At 37.6% G+C, this 17,400-nt stretch overlaps 1 protein-coding gene across 6 annotated transcripts in view; it reads right to left on the minus strand.

The window, feature by feature from the left end:
* The window catches only part of LOC122629796 (protein dimmed-like), a 30,692-nt gene that overhangs the window by 5,048 nt on the left and 8,244 nt on the right, over positions 1-17,400 (minus strand). Inside the window, exons 1-5 of one of the 6 annotated variants that reach the window (XM_043813614.1) lie at positions 13,306-13,601; positions 9,726-10,084; positions 5,613-5,774; positions 4,529-4,717; positions 4,257-4,393 (exon numbers count right to left, since the gene is read on the minus strand). In XM_043813614.1, coding sequence (XP_043669549.1) covers positions 4,257-4,393; positions 4,529-4,717; positions 5,613-5,744 — 458 coding nt within the window. In that variant the 5' untranslated portion in view covers positions 5,745-5,774; positions 9,726-10,084; positions 13,306-13,601. Of the gene's footprint in view, positions 1-4,256; positions 4,394-4,528; positions 4,718-5,612; positions 5,778-8,690; positions 8,955-9,725; positions 10,085-11,358; positions 11,806-13,305; positions 13,602-17,400 lie in introns of those variants that run through there. The other 5 variants (XM_043813605.1, XM_043813624.1, XM_043813634.1 and 2 more) reach the window with 5 other exon arrangements.

A 17,400-nucleotide genomic window follows, 5' to 3' on the forward strand; every position in this document is an offset into this window, starting at 1 on the left:
TCACCGCTGACACTTTCAAATTTTCAAGACTCAATCTTGGCCTCGCGCGGCCTTACCATTAATAATCGAAATCGAAATACAGTTTTAAAAGCTTAGGAGTTGCATGCACTTTATACTTCGTCCTGATTTATTCTTTCGAATGTGGGCCTTATCGGGGAATTCGCTTATTTGTTGCCACGTGAAAGTTTCGACTGGAAGGTGAATTATTATTTTTATTTTCTTTTTTATTTTGTTTTGCTCTGAGCGGTCTATATCAAAATAAATCGTGTATGTAATAGTAATTAAAATAAATTTATAACGCGCGCGCCAACATCTACTCTTAATCTACTTAATGCATCGCGATTAATTCGCTGCTTAAAGTGATGTAATCACGCGTATTACGTAACGGTATTCAATTAAGAAGTTCATCTCGAGAAGATCGCAAATTCTAAATCGTAGTCCGATTACGATTGTAATATTTTCTGAAACGAATTATGCAAACGTAACGTCATCGTGTCTAGTCGCGATAAAGACGGAAGAAAAAAGAAAGACGGATTTCTTGGAGATAGAACGAATGACGCGTGTCAACCCTTCAGTAGAAAATACAGGCGCCTGTATTTTCCAATCCTTGACCCTGATATCGTAAATCGTGTCATCATCTGCATGTAACGAAGATTAAGTATTGCATTAGTCGTTGCAACCGACATTACTCGTTTCGATTCGTCGAAAATATAATTTTCTTATTTAAAAAATTTTCTTACGATTTACGTTAAAATGAAATGTATATGTAAATGAACAAAAAATTGACAGGACGGTCGCTACTGTTCGGCTCGTGCTCGCTCTATTGCTAATATATATTTTTAATACTTGATACGTGCGTGTTTGTTCGCGATAGATCCCAATCGAAATAGCCGGACTAAAGCCGAGTCGTTTCATTTCGGCAAACGACGAGATAATATCCGCACGAAGTACTTCGGTAGCGGATAAAGCAAAGGTCGTTTGATAAAATACCACTTTAACGTTTTTAATGTCAATGACAAATGTTAAAGAAGAGAAATAATATAACAAGGAGATCGCGTTCGAATATTGATTTAGATATTATGAAGTGTAACAAAGTTTATCGAAAATGTTGGAAGAAAATTAAATGGGATCTCGTTTGAGCAACGTTCATGAATACTTTATTATTATGATGCAAGAAATCGCGCAAAAGTCATCGAAGACATCGATCGTGATTTATCATCAGTTTATTAACTTCAGATATTAATAACATGTTAATTAGAGTACGAAAAATTAGACAGATCGTAATACTTTAAGTATCTATAAATTGAAATTCGAGTAAATTGAAATTCGAATAAATTGAAGTTCGTGTTAAACAAAATAAAATATATAATTTCGTGTAATCGAGGTGCACATAGGCGCCGGGAACACGAGCGTACATATATATTTGTCAGCATTTACAGTTTCGAAAGTCTGTGAATCATCCATAGGTACTACGATTGAGTTCTTCGTGCAATTGTACCATAACTTATTGACGAATTTATATAACTTAGTAACTCGTAAGTTTGTGAAGTAAAACGATAAAAGAAAGAGAAAGAAAAGAAAAAAGAAATACGGAAAGTAAAATGGTAGAGCTCTCGGTTGAAAAAAAATACGTAAAGAAAGAGGTATTTCTTAAGAACTATTTTTCGTTTATTGAAATAAACTTCATTTTATATACATACATACATCCATACATATATATATATATATATATTATACGTTCTTTCAAATAATAATAAAATTCGTTCGAGTTTTCGGTTTAATACTTATTGTTAGATAACGAACACTATGACTCGTGCATCGTTTAAATGGACTTTATCGAAAAATCATGTCTGCTAAGCCGTTCAACGTTATCGACTATTTTCAAACGAGTTTATGAACTATATAAACGTGGCATTTACATTCTAAACATTTCTTTCTCTTTTCTTTTCTTTTTTTTTCAATCGTACGATCTCCTTTTCCGAAATTGATAGAAAGGTAAGAGGAGCACGAAGGTGAATACCGAGTCGACCATCGAGTTCACGGATCTGCCGTTATAGCGGTGCAAGCGGAAAGAAGGAATGGTTGAGCGGTCGATTGACCTAATTACGATGTGGATAATCGAGAGGAATACCGATGCAAAGGTACCATCCACGAGCAACTTTCTTACGAAAGTTTGAGAAATGTGATCTATGTCGAGAATACCGTGTAAACGCTATCGAGCGTGTAGAGATCGATATCGATCGTCGTACTAACTCGTAAAAGAGAGAGAGAGAGAGAGAGAGAGAGAGAGAGAGAGAGAGAGAGGGGGAGGGAGTAAAAATTCTAAACAAAAAAATTTAAAGTTTGTAACTTTGCAAGAAAAATTTCAATGTTTAACAACGTTCTTTCCTCGACGTTTCACTTGTTACAAGTTTCAACGAGAAAAGTTATTATTCTTATAATCAAAATAAATAAAATCGTTACGATACCGTGAAAAAGAAACTGTCAAAGTCCATTGTTATAATAATCAGAAAAATGGAAACGATGAGACGCACGATGCTGATGTTTGCGGAAACATTCGAACGATTTCGCACGATTCAACGAAACGCGAGAAGAAAAAAGAGTACAGGCATTCGATTATTCTGCGAACGATCGACGAACGGCGTGACAGGCATGCACATCGATCGATCGTTCGTGCATACGCGCGTTGGAAGAGACGTTTCAGAGCGAGTGGTTCTCCGTACCACGTGAAAACTATGTGACGAAATAACGGTGAAAATCGATGAAGAAATAAAAATGCAAGGAGTCGAGAATGACTAGATCGTCTTATTTTTGTTTTACTATTGCATAGTTACATTATTTATATAATTGCTTACGTTAACGATAAAGAAGAAGAGAAAAAAGAGAAAGAAGTCATATGATCGTAATAGGATAAAGATTATGAAAAAAAATAAATAAATAAATAAATAAAAAAATAAATAAACGTCAAGTCGAGTAAACTTTTAAAATATTTTTGAAAATGTCAAAATACCGTACGATAGAAGATTAATATATTGCTAGGTGAAATTCCGCTGACACGAGTGAGCTATGTACGACGAATCGCAACTACGATTACGAAATCGCGAAGATTTTCACGTAGATCAGAATAGGCAGTAGAGCACGTGAGAGGTACGAGAGAGGAAAAGTTAACGTGCTACCTTTCCTCGAGAGATCGAGTAATAAAGGATGAAGTAACGATGGGAAAGATATAGAAAAAGAGAGAGAACGAAAATAAAAGCACGTGTGCCTCTTTCGCCAGTGAGAAAGATAGAAAAAAAAAAAAAGAAAAAGAAGGCGCGTAGGATGGACAAGCTAGTGTAAGTGGCTGCACAAACATACAACCGCCATAAATCGTCCTCATCTTCGTTTCACGATGTTCCATATTTAAACTTCTCGCCGTTCGTTTAACGTCGTCTTTCCTTCCGTCAAGCATGTAAAGTACGATGTCGTACGTATAATTAACTTGCCAATGACAATGTCCAATGATAGCAAGATATAATACACATTGTACATAGATCTTCGTTTGTTCGAAATAAAAGACGAAATGACCTATAAACGTTGTCATCGTAATACGTTAACGTTTCATATAACTATCTCTGTATGTATAGTATTTATTGTACGCGTATATACGTATATACATAGATATTACATGTATATGAACTCTTGCAAGAACGTGGAAAGTTTTGCAAAGTTCTCCATCGGGGAAATTGATGAATATTTAGAATCGATGTTACAAAGCGAAAGGAGAATGAAAAAAAAAAAAATTAAAGAGAAAAGAAAAAGAAAATATAAAGAAAAGGAACGGCGATGAAGCGTAACGCGAAGTCGACGAGAAATAATGTCGACACCACTCGAAAACAACAACGACGACGACGACGACGACAATAACGATGGCGACGGAGACGACGACGACGGCGACGGCGACGTCGACGACGACGAGGACGACAATGACGATGACGACGACGACGACGACGATCGTGACGCGCGTCGCAAAAGTCGATTATCGCTGCCGAAGAAACGAAAGGATTTCAGGTCGATTTCGTGAGTTAGAAACTTTCGTGCCGGCGCACGTCGAATGGAAATCGAGATTTTACCATACATATTCTCACGTCATTCCTTTCTTCTTCGATACGAATTTCTTATTCCTTTTTTACGTTTATTTCGATAGATCGAAAAAAAAAAGATTATATATGTACATACATACATACGTGTGTATATATATATATATATATACTCACGTGTAGGGCTGCTCCTCGCCACGCATCTCACATATCACGTTTGTCAATGCCATTATATAATTTTTTGCCAATGTTAGTGTTTCTATTTTGCTTAACTTCCTCTCCATTTTGACGTGTGGTATTACTTCGCGTAATTGCTGAAAAACAATTTGTATTAAAGTTGAAACGGCGTTAGATATTCGCAAAGGTTTTCTATTTTCTTTACAAATTTTCTTCACTTTAGTGTGAATTTGATAGCGGGAGGAGTTAAGGAGATGGTCAGAGAGGATTACCTCGAACGCGTCGTTAAGAGAATGCATCCTCATTCTTTCTCTCTCGTTACTCTCGAGCCTTCTGAGGTTTCTCTCGCGCGCAGAAATTCCGCTCTTCCGCCTCCGTGTCGTCGGTGGTCCACCGCGATTTCTTCTTTTCGCTTGCTTCGGGCTTCTCTCGCTACCGCTGCTGTCACTTTCCTCGCCCACCTTCATTTACATCGGAAACAGATAAATCAAAGCTCGATTATTCATTACTCTCTTCATTTTATTTCTTTTCATTCGAAAACGGTAACGAATGAAAAAGTCTACTGATCAAAATATAATTCCATGACAATCCTCTTTCAAGTAATCAATTGGACAGATAACGCCAATTGTGCGATAAGATTCTTGAAGCTTCAAAAAAAAAAAAAAAAAAGAAAAAAGAAAAAGAAAAAGTAAGTCTATCATATCGATAATCAACGATTCAAAGTTGATTACAACAATTACATAATACAAAGTTCTCAAATTATTGACAACAAGATTAAAATTTAGTAACGTGAGATCTTTCTCAAATTTCTTGTCACAAAGTTTTTGTTAGAATCGAGTTTCTAAGAAGAAGAAAAAAAAAGTGAAATAGTAAAATTACTTAGCTCTATCGTTCGTGAAGTGTAAGTTTTTTCTTGTCGACTATCGAGCCACGTTCTGTAATAACTTTCGAAATCGAGATTCGGTTGATTGCGATGGAGGAATTAAAATACAATCTGACGTTTGTCAAGAGCAGAACGAATTCTCAAAACGCAATTGATAAGATTAAGAACGTCGTGATATCTAACTTAATTTGTCACCGTACGCCGCTGCATAGCGCGTACTGATAAAGAAATTATTTACTAACCGACGAGTTATCGAAAGTTTAAACCTTTTATTCTCTCTATGATTTTTCGACGCACTTTGAAATTCAACAAAGTTCTTAATTTATGTATATCGATGTTCGATGACACATACGGTCATTAATTACGATATTACTTATCGCATATAATTAAGCTGTGCCGTTCAATAATTATTGTTTGTTTCAATGAATGAAACGAAAAGATTTACCAAGAGTTAACTATCGAGAAAGAAATACCTCGGTGCCAACGACATGATGGCGACTGCGTTTTCCTGTAAGCGAGTCAACGGAAGCGTCGTCTAAATCGATGTACATCTCCTGATCACCGCAATCCTGATCGCTACCAGACAATCTTTCCAGGCTTCGCATTATCTTGAGAAAAGCCGTGACGCAAGCCACCTGCTGAAAAAAAAGAAAAAAAAAAAAAAGAAAAGAACAAAATGTCGATAATGCGAGAAAGACATCGAAAGAAATTAAAGCTTAAACGTTCCAATATTGACGCATATATTTCGCGTTGAAAATAAGGAAATTCATATTGCTATCGGAACATTCGTCGTGACGAATTTACACAGTTCGCTTTATTATTACGCCATGGACGTTGTGTAATATTGTAGCAATAATATTTCTCTAGTATGTCAATAGCTTCGATAATGGCAAGATGGACATGGTCGATTATGAAAGTATCTAAATGGCCTTTAGAGTTCTAAAGTTCTAACTTTCTTAAAACAAAGTCGGTAGTTGACGAGTTTTAATGGACAATAAATGAAAAAAATAAATAAATAAATAAATAAAAAGAATTTTCTTTTACGATCTTCTCTCTCCCTTTCCCTCTCTCTTCCTCTCTCTCTCTCTCTCTCTTTCTCTCTCTCTCTCTCTTTTTCGATCTATCTATCTATCTATCTAATCTATTCATCTATCTCGATTTTCTATAAAAATAGCCCTAATGCAAAAATCTTTTAATGCAAATACGTGGAGAGTTTGCGACTATGAGCGTATTAACGATTAGGAATAATGACAGATATAATGGATAGGTTCGTAGTTACGCGCTCGTTACATATACGGTTGCTCTGGTAATAACGTTTCCTACAGGTTATCGCACTTTCGATAGTAACAAAGAAAATGCTTCGTAAGATAAATTCCGCCGATCGTATCTCTCGGCGAGGTCGAATGCACTCGTAAAGAAGTAAAAATGTCCGTTCACATCGCCGACGTACTTCTCAATCTGGTTTTCGAATCATTTTAACAGCTCGACTTTTATAACACGATCGCGAATCATCGCTTATCGATATCACAACGATCCGACATATTCGTTGTGCCTCGTAAAACATATTCGAGCGTATAATTTTTAACGAGTCGGGTTGAATATTACAATAAACAATAATTTCAGATCGAGGCCAATGAATATGGACGATATATTGTCAGCTTTTTATCCAAGTTCGATGCGTTTCGATTTTTTGTTTTTCTTTTCATTTATTTCGTTGAGAAGTAAACGGACGTAATGATGAAAAAAAAAAAATAACAAACAAACAAAGAAAAAAAGAAAAAGAACATATAGAAAAATAGAAAAAATAGTAAGAAGAAGAAATGAAATGAAAAAATCTATACTTCCGACCAAGATATTGATCTTTATATAAATCCTACTAATCTTCCTTGATAATTCAAAGAATATCGATTGCACGAAGAACACTTGGAGATAAAGAGATATTTACTAGCGAAGGCGGATGTGTCTTTTTTTCTTCTTAGAATATTATAGAGGAGACGAAAGAGATCGTACGCTCGAAACGAAATAAAAACTTTTGTACGTACGCTCGAATCTCGTCGTTTGACACGTACATACGTAGGAGTTAAAATGTTTCGATGAAACGAGAGATAAGTCGTTGCAGGGATCTCCCTGAAAATCTTACTGTCTGTGTTTTAACCGTCTCGAAAGACTATCAACGACTGCGCTCACGAAGCGAGGAGAGGAGCGGCAAGAGAGATAATAAAACTTGGGATAACCGATGTTTTTCTCGCTACCAAGTATTTCTATTCATTTTTCACGTCTTTGATAAATAGATTTAAATGAATAAATAACAAATTACATATACTTCGTTTTTCAATTCGAAAGAATCGAACATTGTAGAAAATATCATGTAGAATAATATTTTTAATAGTTTACCTTAGAATTTATTTAGTTACGAGGTCAACGATCTATCATTTTTTTCTTTTTTTTTAAGAAGTAATCAACGATATATAAAAGTTGGACAGTTTCGAACCGGTTTGAACTGATATCATACGCACTTGGATTTCGAACTTTATATATTAATACTTGAGCCAACCAGTTCTCCAAAGTAGAACATTCCACTATCGGACGTAACTTTTTAATTTTCTCGGACAAATTTAGAATGCTATATAATTGATCTACGTACGATCATCGACTTTCGTTACGATCTCCCATTCACCCGGAGATATCTATGAGCGTCGGATTGTTTGAAAATTATGAGTCATTAGTGATTGATTTAACAACCGTCTTAAATTTTTTTAGATTCGTCAATGCGCGATAGCGCTCGTTGATCAGTTAGCACTAATAATAAATACATATGTAACAGATATAACATATAGGATTATATAGAAAGCTCGTGGAATGGTGATCGCGAGTCGATCGTGAAAGGAAATGCAAGTTCGATCGAACGATCCTAGTTTTCAACTAGGAGTTTCCAAGTAGACTCAGCTGGTGTCAGCTGTTCGTAGAAAGATGGTCCGACTTTCGACGAGTTGAAGGCCTCGTTTCGCTGGGATCCGTCGGCTAACTAAGAAGAGAAGAAAGGTATTTTCGGCTACCTCCAACGAAGCGGCTTTTAAATGTGTCGCACTATTATTAAGGTCGTCTCATAGAATATACCGTGCGATCGCAAGATAACGCATTGTCGAGTCGAATGTCTGTCGTCTTTTCCACGTCCGCCCACTGCCTTTACACGGACGCAAATAGCGAGAGAATCCTAAGATATCTTTTCTCCGTCGGTAACACTTTGATTTTAAATGATTCAGAGTTGACCTCAAATTCATACGTACCTATCTATCTATGTATTTACATTTAGCCTGCTCTATTTTATAACATCGAATAAATAAAATGTGTAAGTAGGTACATATACGATCTCGACGAAATAAATTTCGTTATCTCTTCTAAATCTGCTCGAGGGTTTCTTCCTTTAAAATAAATGAAAAAAGAAAAAAAAAAGGAAAGAAAAAAGATATACGATAAAAAAAAAGAGAAAGAAAAAGAGGAAAAAAACAGGATACACGCGGTCCTCCGGTACTCAACGAGATCGTACTCACGTCCGTATAGATCCGGTCAGTGAATTCATTCGGGTGGAATGCAGTCGGCGTCCTTTCCCAAACGTTACCGGTCTTTGCGTATTTCGCTTCTCGTCGCGTCGTCCTACGCACGTGAATACTTTTCATGCGCATTACAAGGAACGCAAACGTCGAGATTTTCTCAGACGAACACGAACGAAATTATAATCGATTTCTTTTTTTCTTTCCTTCTTTCTATCTTTCTTTCTTTCTTTCTTTCTTTCTTTCTTTCTTTCTCTTTTTATTTTATTTACTTTTTCTTTTTCTTTTCTCTTCTCTTCTCTTCTCTTTTCTTTTTATTTATTTATTTATATTTTCTTCATTTTTTGTTTATTTCTATTTATTTATTTATTTATTTTTTTTTTTTCGGAAACGTTTCGCGAAACGTGAAGCAAATATTCGAAAATTCCGGTCTTGCGAATTCGTCTCGACCACACTGCTTCCTTCCTTATTATGATTTGAAGAAATGTTGTGAAACTAGAAAAGGAGAGAGAAAAAAAAGAAATAGAGACAGAGACTTCGATCGTGAAAAGATTTAACGGAGAGTTGTGGTTTCCTGCTTCTGACGTAAAATAACGCTTGTAGACACTGTCCAGGCATAAGGAATGCTTGTTTAGCAAAATTCCATGGTAACGTTCCGCTCAAAGTGTAATCTCCTAATTACCGAAACGCGTCGGAGTGCTAAGTGTCATAATTAATCGAACACGAGATACAAAATACAAAATACAATGCTCGTTTGTACAACTTCTCTAAACGATTCTTTACAATTTCTTTCTTAATTCTGCGGATATTAACCTCCTTATTCGGCAAAGTGAAACTTCTCTTGTACGTTTAGTTAATTACTTTCAACGAAATAAGTAATTAAAATGAGAAACTATTTAAATCATTCAGTAATTCATATTTTTGATGATGATAGAAAAAGAAAAAGAAAAGAAAGAAAGAAAGAAAAAAAAAAAAAAGAAAAGAAAAAAGAATGAATGAATAATATGTTAATGCAAGATAGAAACGATCGTTTACCTTTAGCAGCTGACTTTTTTCCGCAATGTCGATGCTGTCACTTTTCCGTCACGTCCATCGGTCACTAAGATCTACAAGTTTTCAATACCCAGAAGACGTTCCGATTTTTTGAGATTTTTTTTTTTCACCATAAAATCCTCCGATCTTCTTTTCAGACTGATTTCCTTCAACATGAACTTTATCTCGATGATCTTTCCCAAAGAATTTTCCTCTCTTCTTTTTCCTTTCTTAGTTAAGAATGTTTCTGTTTAGGTTCTTCGTCATTCGTTGAATTTTCCAAAAAGAACTTTCCCGCATTTCAGAACTCTATAAATTCGTCGATGCTGCATCGACACTCGTCCGATGTGGCTACTCCCTTTCTACAACACGTGCCAAATTATTCGATATTGACAAGAGAGAAAACTTGATTACATTAAGAATTATAAAAATCTTTCAATGCGTGAATCGGAACGATCGAAGACGCGTTAAAAAAGTTTGTATATCGTGGAACGAGCGATCGTGCAAGAACTGAATCGAAGCAAGACTTTTATAAGGCGAGTCTTTGATTATATCGACGCTTAAAGAAATATCCTGTTAAAGAAGTTTTTAACTGCTATTTAAATGTAAAGTTCGAAGCGTATCTGTATGCGTATGCGTGTTTTAAGCTCGACGATCGACCAGTCGATTATTCGTTTTTTCAGCAAATGTTAATCGATGCCGAAGGAAGAAAGGAGAGAGAAAGAGAGAGAGAGAGAGAGAGAGAGAGAGAGAGAGAGAGAGAGAGAGAGAGAGAAAGGAGAAAGAGCAAGGAGTAAATTATCTCTCCAAGTTGATCGTTAAATTATTCGGGCGCAAATTTTTGCATTCCTAACGGAATTTCACATGGAATATCACGAAGGAATTTCTTCATTTTGTAACTGGTCGGTTAACGTTTTATAAACTGCATCGGAAACTCGCGTACGACCTGCTGCCGATTATGAAAGTAATTGTTAGTGCTCGTCGTCGTTGTACCGTGTTCTTATATAACTTTATATCCAGTTGACGCGAGAAGGAAGAACTTGGATAAAGGATAAAGAAGCGCATTCGTTGAAAACGGAAACGTGGAAAATCGTTTCGATCGATTAAATCGAATTCGAAATTGAAATCTGATCGAGAGAGTTTGCCAAGAGAGTTTTGCGAAAAGACGAAATTATCTGAAATCGTGGGCTGCACGAAAACGTAAAAATTATATAAATTAATTTGAGGAAGCACGTGCATTGCTCCTCGTGTGTCGAAAGTTTGGTCGAGGGAATTCTATTTAATTCCGTAAGCATGCACGCGGTAATTAACAACAAGCCGTACGTTATACGGAGCGCATGGATGAATAAAAAGAGGAAAAGAGAAGAAAAGAGGCTCATGGAAACGTGGCAAGAGAAAGAGAGAGAGAGAGAGAGAGAGAGAGAGAGACGGTGGAGAGCAGCGAGCTACGAACGAGATTCTCTTCCTTTCTCCTTTCACTCGTTAATTTTTTTCCCAGACGCCTCCGTCTCGCGTACGGCCTTCGATCCGACATCGGTGAGCGCCTTTTTGACGATTCACGCTGCGCTTCTTTGGAAACCGAAGGAATTTTAGATCAACGATTAACTAAGCTAGCTAATTAAACGAAACCACCAACCGAGAATACGTCGATAGTTTTATCGGTTTGCTTGTCCAGGTGTAATGTCGATAAGGCGCCTGTTGACGCGTACCGTCGTGTAATTGAACAAGGAAAGAAGAATAAGAGAAAGAAAATGTGGGAGAAGGCGAGGATAATGATAACGAAGAAGACGAATACGAAAAGTGAAGACGACGAAGTAGAAAAAAAATAATGACGAAGAGAAGGCGTAGGAGGAGTAGGAGAAGGTGAAAGAAACACGCCAAGCGAGGAATTCAAGGCGTTCGAACGCCTTGACGTGCGCGCGCGTTACGACCGCGGGGCACGAACGTCATTGTTATCATCGTTTGCATTTTCCATTTCCCATTTTCAGTGCGATCGTCTCTACGAGTCTCCGATGAGTGTTACGAGGTCATATCCGCGTGCAAGCGGTCGAGCTCGCTCGAGTGTTTCTACCAATAATAAATTCTATCTATTTATATATGTACCTTCTCTCCCACTGTTTATATGAATTAGAGATAATATGCAGTCATGACTTTCTTTATTATCGTAAACGATGATATTTTCATTTCAGAGAATATCGCATAGAAAATAATTTCCACGGAATCGTGGTACAGATAAGAGATCGGTTCGGAAAGAGCGAAAGAAGATGTAACGCTGATCGAGCTTAAAAGAGAAAGGAAATAACGTTTATCGTTATATGAAATTTCGTAGACACGTGTCTACGAAAGGACGAGCGTATTATCATCGATGAAAATCATTCTCGATCGGTCGGTTCTCCCTCGCGGACACGGACTTTCATATGATCAAAAGAAACCGGTAGATCGTACCACACTGGAAGTACTTTCACGAGCGCGTTGTCTACGACGCAGCGGTATCGTCTTGGCCGATCTCAAAACTACGTATTTCTCTCTTTCTCTCTCTCTCTCTCTCTCTCTCTCTCTCTCTCTCTCTCTCTCTCTCTCTATTTCTCCCTCTTTTCTCGCGCCGCTTTCGTTCTGAGGCTCACGAGCTCTCGGTTGATTTTTCATCGGTATCGAACTTATCCGCCGTTCGAAAAAGGATCCCGCGATGAAACCGCGAACTACTGCGTTAGAAAGTGCACTTTAAATGTCGCTACACTAACGAACGAACGAACGAACGAACTAAGCGGCGAGTTAAGTAAGCAGCACCGGCGTACTTTTACTTTCGCTCTCGGTAGCCGAAGAAGGTAGCAATTTTGCGCGAGTTCCCCGTGAAATTCGCATTTTGTATTTCGCCCGACGATACTTTCTTCTTTTCCTTTATTTCTTTCTTTATCTCCTTCCACGTTTCCCTTACAATTATATACGCGCATTCGACAACAACGACAACGGCAACGATGCTTCCCCTTTCCTTCAACTTTCTGTGAGAGCGTGGACAACGTCCACGAATAAATTTAAATAACGTTACGTCGCGCAAGGCGAATAACTTGTCGCCGTCTATTTGGACAACTCATTTCTTCTCCACCTCCTCCTTCTTTTCCTCTTCTTTCACTCTTCCCTCCTACATCTTTAAATCCTCGTTCTAATTATATCGATAACGCGCGTACATACTTTATCAGAGAAACCTATCCTGCAGCTGCCGATTTAAGTCGATCGCTGAAGCGACTATCTCTCTTTCTCCCTCTCTCTCTCTCTCTCTCTCTGACATACACCAAACATACACGTCACGATACATCGATCATTCTTAAACTATCCGATCCATCGTCGATGGAAACGATCGAATGTGAAAGTAGAGTGCCGGCTAGATCGAAATGTCAAAACGCTCGCTCTCCTTTGCCGTATACAAACTTAGAAGGGATAGAAATAAAAGAGAAAGAAAAAAAAAGCACAAAGAGAAAAAAAAAAGGGAAAAAAAAAATCCAAAAAGAAAAGACAAAGAATAAAAGTACGAAGAAACTAACACACGCGTTTCCTTTCTAACGTGAACTAAAACTTGACGCCGTACCGTTAATCGTGCTGGATTCTCTATTTCCTTTCCCAGAGTTTCTGCCACTCGTACGATGCGTAAAATAGGAAAAAGAATGAAAAGGAGGAAAATAGAAAGAGAGAGAGAGAGAGAGAGAGAGTGAGAGAGAAAGAGGAAGGAAGAACCATAAAAGCGCGAACACTGTTCACTGTACTCTCTGCACGCTCACGTATTATTATACACCTGCCTTCTTGGATCTTCTATTCGACACAACGAGAAACGCGCAGCGAAGAGTCGCGGCTAACCGAGCGCCCGATCCGGACTGACTATAACTGTAAAGGATCGCTTGTCTCTGCCGAGCCGTCAACCCCCACTCCTTTGCTTTTCTTGCCGCTGTTGCCGCCGCTACCGCCGCCGCTACCGCCGCCGCCGCCGCCGCCGCCGCCCCCAGCAACGACGAAACAGATCGCTTTACCCCCACTATGCTAACACTCAAGTACTACCGGCCTGGCATAGGCTCTACCAAAACCAGTTCTCCCTGTTAATACTGTTGCTCGATGCTGCTTTCCACCTCCGACTTCGAAGCAACTCTCCAAACTCGCCTCAGAGTCGTTTGGAACCGTTTCACCTGCTTGGCCAGATCTTGCCCTGTCTTCTGGACACGTTGAAAACAGTCCTCGAGCTTTTTTCCTCCCCCCCTACCATATCCTTTCCTACTCTACCCTCCTTCCATCCGCACCCCATTCCATCCTTCCATCCTTCGAGCAAGCCCTCCAGCTTTTCCATCTTTCTCGTATCGAGCTCGGAGAACTTGCTATCGAAGTTGTTGAAAAAAGAGAGAAAAAAAAAAATAAAGGAAAGACAGAAAACAACGACAAGAAAGAGAGACTCGAGGCCTTTCACTTCCACGACTGGTCTCCTGTCTTTCTTTTACCACGGTTTTAATTTCGGACGATTTAGTACGGCCGATTTTGTAATTAATTATTGCATTTTGGAAAGGTGGATCGTTAGTTCGTTGTAGGTACTCGTCACGATCTTGTGAAGATGATGACATGAGAAATATTGCATGAAAGTTAATTAACGAGAAATTATTACGATGAGATCCCAATTAAAGACGAAGACATCTACGACAACGTATATCGAAAGTTTGATGACTCTCCACAAATAAATTCCGACCTGAAAACTTGTTGGCGAGAGTCCTAAGAATGATTCACGAGTTTCACAGTATTTGTACGCTAGAGAAAGAGAGAATTTAGGAAGGGGAAAGAGAGAGTATGGGAGCCATAGGTCCCAGCCATAAAACTAACGGATCGTGTTATAAAAATGACCCTTTGAACGACGCTGCTTGGTGTTACCAACACGTCGCTGTTTAAAACGACTTTAAGATGGCCAACAAAGCGTACACGAAGTTTGCTCGCTTGTTTCTTGTGCAAGCAACAATGGTAGTCGCGGTTATCGTGTTATATCTAACCACAGAAAAGCCGCGTAAAACTGACCCACCACGTCGGACGTCCTTAAACGTGGTCACTGCGAAATGGAAAGCCGATGGTTAAAGTAGTAATGCCAGATGTAAATTTGAAATGTAATCGCGCATGTCGTTAACCTTTATAGTATCGTGTCATTCGATAAGAACAAAAACGAAACCAAAAAAAAAAAAAAGGAACGAGAAAGTAAGAAAAACAGATCGAAAAGGAAAGATCTTGGAAAAGCTTTTGCATCTCGACGGGATACTGAAAATTGCAGCGTTACACCTGTTGCAAGAATTTTTATTAAACGAAATGCAAAGGCCATGTAAATTCTCGGGTCTGTCAACGCGTTAGACAGGTTTTATGGTCGACTAAACCGAACGGACATTGGGAGACTGTTACGTATATTTAATTACCCGTTTGCGGGCCATACGTTGCGTACATAATTTTCCCATCGATTCGATAGCAATCGTTGATTGCTGTTATATCGGGACACGTGACACACATACGTCGTTGAGTGTATGCGATTACATATTAACTTGTCGTATTTTAAAGAAAAATTATTATTGAAAATATCCATGTGTGTTAATAATGCCAAATATTTTTTTTTTTTTTTTTTTGAGTCTATATCTCATAGAGTTAAATAAAAGTAAATAAATCATCTAGAACTATCTATTCGGTACTAGCTTGTCTCAAATGTTATGTTTCGTATTTAAATTTCTATAAAAATATGAAATTGGAAAACATAAATATAATCTAGAAAACGTGTCTATAAAATATAATCTAATAAATATAATCTATAAAATTGAAAATTAGGGGCAAAGAAAGTTTCTCTCTTTGAGCTCGCGTATCTAGAGATTTTATCGTGTCGTATATATGTATGCACGTTGTAAACGATACGTTACCGATCATACTCTTGACTGCAAACGCGTCTTATCGGTCTCACGAACTTTGCATAACGATATTACAGATGATTTTCTCCGCGTCAAAATTTTTGACAGTAAACCATTCAGTCTCGTCTGTAAATAATAACGTTTATTTTTTTTCATTTTTGAAAATGAATAAAAGATTCGAAAAGAGTCGTCTGTTTTATTCAATTACTTGCATGGAGATAAGAAATTCATGAACCGCGTGAAATGGCAATTAATGTATGTTCTTTTTAAATCGTATTCCCAATGACTTAGCAACAAGGGTAGTAATTTTCATCCATTTCCATAACAAAAAAAAACGAGATCTTTAAACCTTATATATACATACATATATATATATATATATATATATATATATATATATATGTACGTACGAAACATATTATTACGAAAAAATGCATAGAGATTTCTTTTGCGCATTGCCAATGACGTTTGCTCGTTTAACGGCAGTAAGCCAAGTGAAGGAATTTAAATTCATACGGTTTTGCATACGTAATGATAAATATATCAAACGGAAGTAAGCGCTATGTGATTTTTTATTCCCAATAGAAATACCACTTGCATCGATAATTTTGTTTTATATTTCCTACTAGCGTTACATCGAACTATCGCGTATAGTAGCATTATGAGTATTATATGTGTCGAGCTTAATCATGTCTCCGAATTTATAATTAACGAGTTAATCTCGATTGCACTAATATATTTTCAAAATAAAAAATTTTCCTTCGAACTCGGTGGTTGCTTTTCTCTTTCCCTTTTTACTTCTTTTTTGAATACAGGCGCGCATGTATGATCAACGAGAGCGTTTACCCGAAGTCGAGAGTCTTTTCTCTCTTTCTCTTTCTCTCTCTCTCTCTCTCTCTCTCTCTCTCTCTCTCTCTCTCTCTCTCTCTCTCTCTCTCGCTATCCTTCTTCAGATATCTCGGGCTTTTTACCTAAAATAATCAGTGCGTGAACGCGACTAAGAAAGTCGACTGTTAGAGATAGGCACGCGCGTTACGCGAGGCCATACAAAAACTTAAACGTTCTCGTACTTTAGCCTATCTCGAATAACACTTTGAACACGAGGAAGCATCGGCTCGTGCTGATAAGCTAACTGTATCTGAGATAAGATCCTACCGTTGTGTCTTTTTTTCCTTTCTTTCTTCTTCTTGTTCTTTTTTTTCTTTTTTTTTTTTTTTCCTTATAAACTTCGGGAACCACCAATGATTTCTATTGATTTATTTTTACGATATCGATTAACCAATTCCGTAGTTGAATTAGCAAGGAGAAATTCGTTTTAACCTATAACATTTTCAACGTTGACGGCTACTTTCATAAAATAAAAATTGTGACTAACACCATAGAATAAATTACTTGTCGTACTTTATAGTCACGGATGCATCCGAGTACTCACTCGAAGTCTAAGGTAGCGTTAAAATCATAGTGTACACGAGTAACGAGGCGCACTATTCTATTGCGCAAGGTGCTATTAATTTTAGCGTAGAAAAAGCCAATACCACCTTGCTTTTATACGTGAGACTAGAAAAAGTAGAAAAATGTCAACTTCGCTACTCGTTCCTATTTTATTAATCCCTCCGATAGGAATAACCAGTTTGCTTTGTAAGTAGCAATGTAATACAAGCATAAACGGCTATTCCGGACATAGGAGAGCGAGTCATGTAGAACGCCTACGCAAGGGGGTTAATTCGCGACGAACAATTAATATGCGGCAGGTGAATGTTGAAAAGTGTGCGCCA

This window comes from Vespula pensylvanica, chromosome 1, assembly GCF_014466175.1.
Source record: "Vespula pensylvanica isolate Volc-1 chromosome 1, ASM1446617v1, whole genome shotgun sequence".
Lineage (NCBI taxonomy): Eukaryota > Metazoa > Arthropoda > Insecta > Hymenoptera > Vespidae > Vespula > Vespula pensylvanica.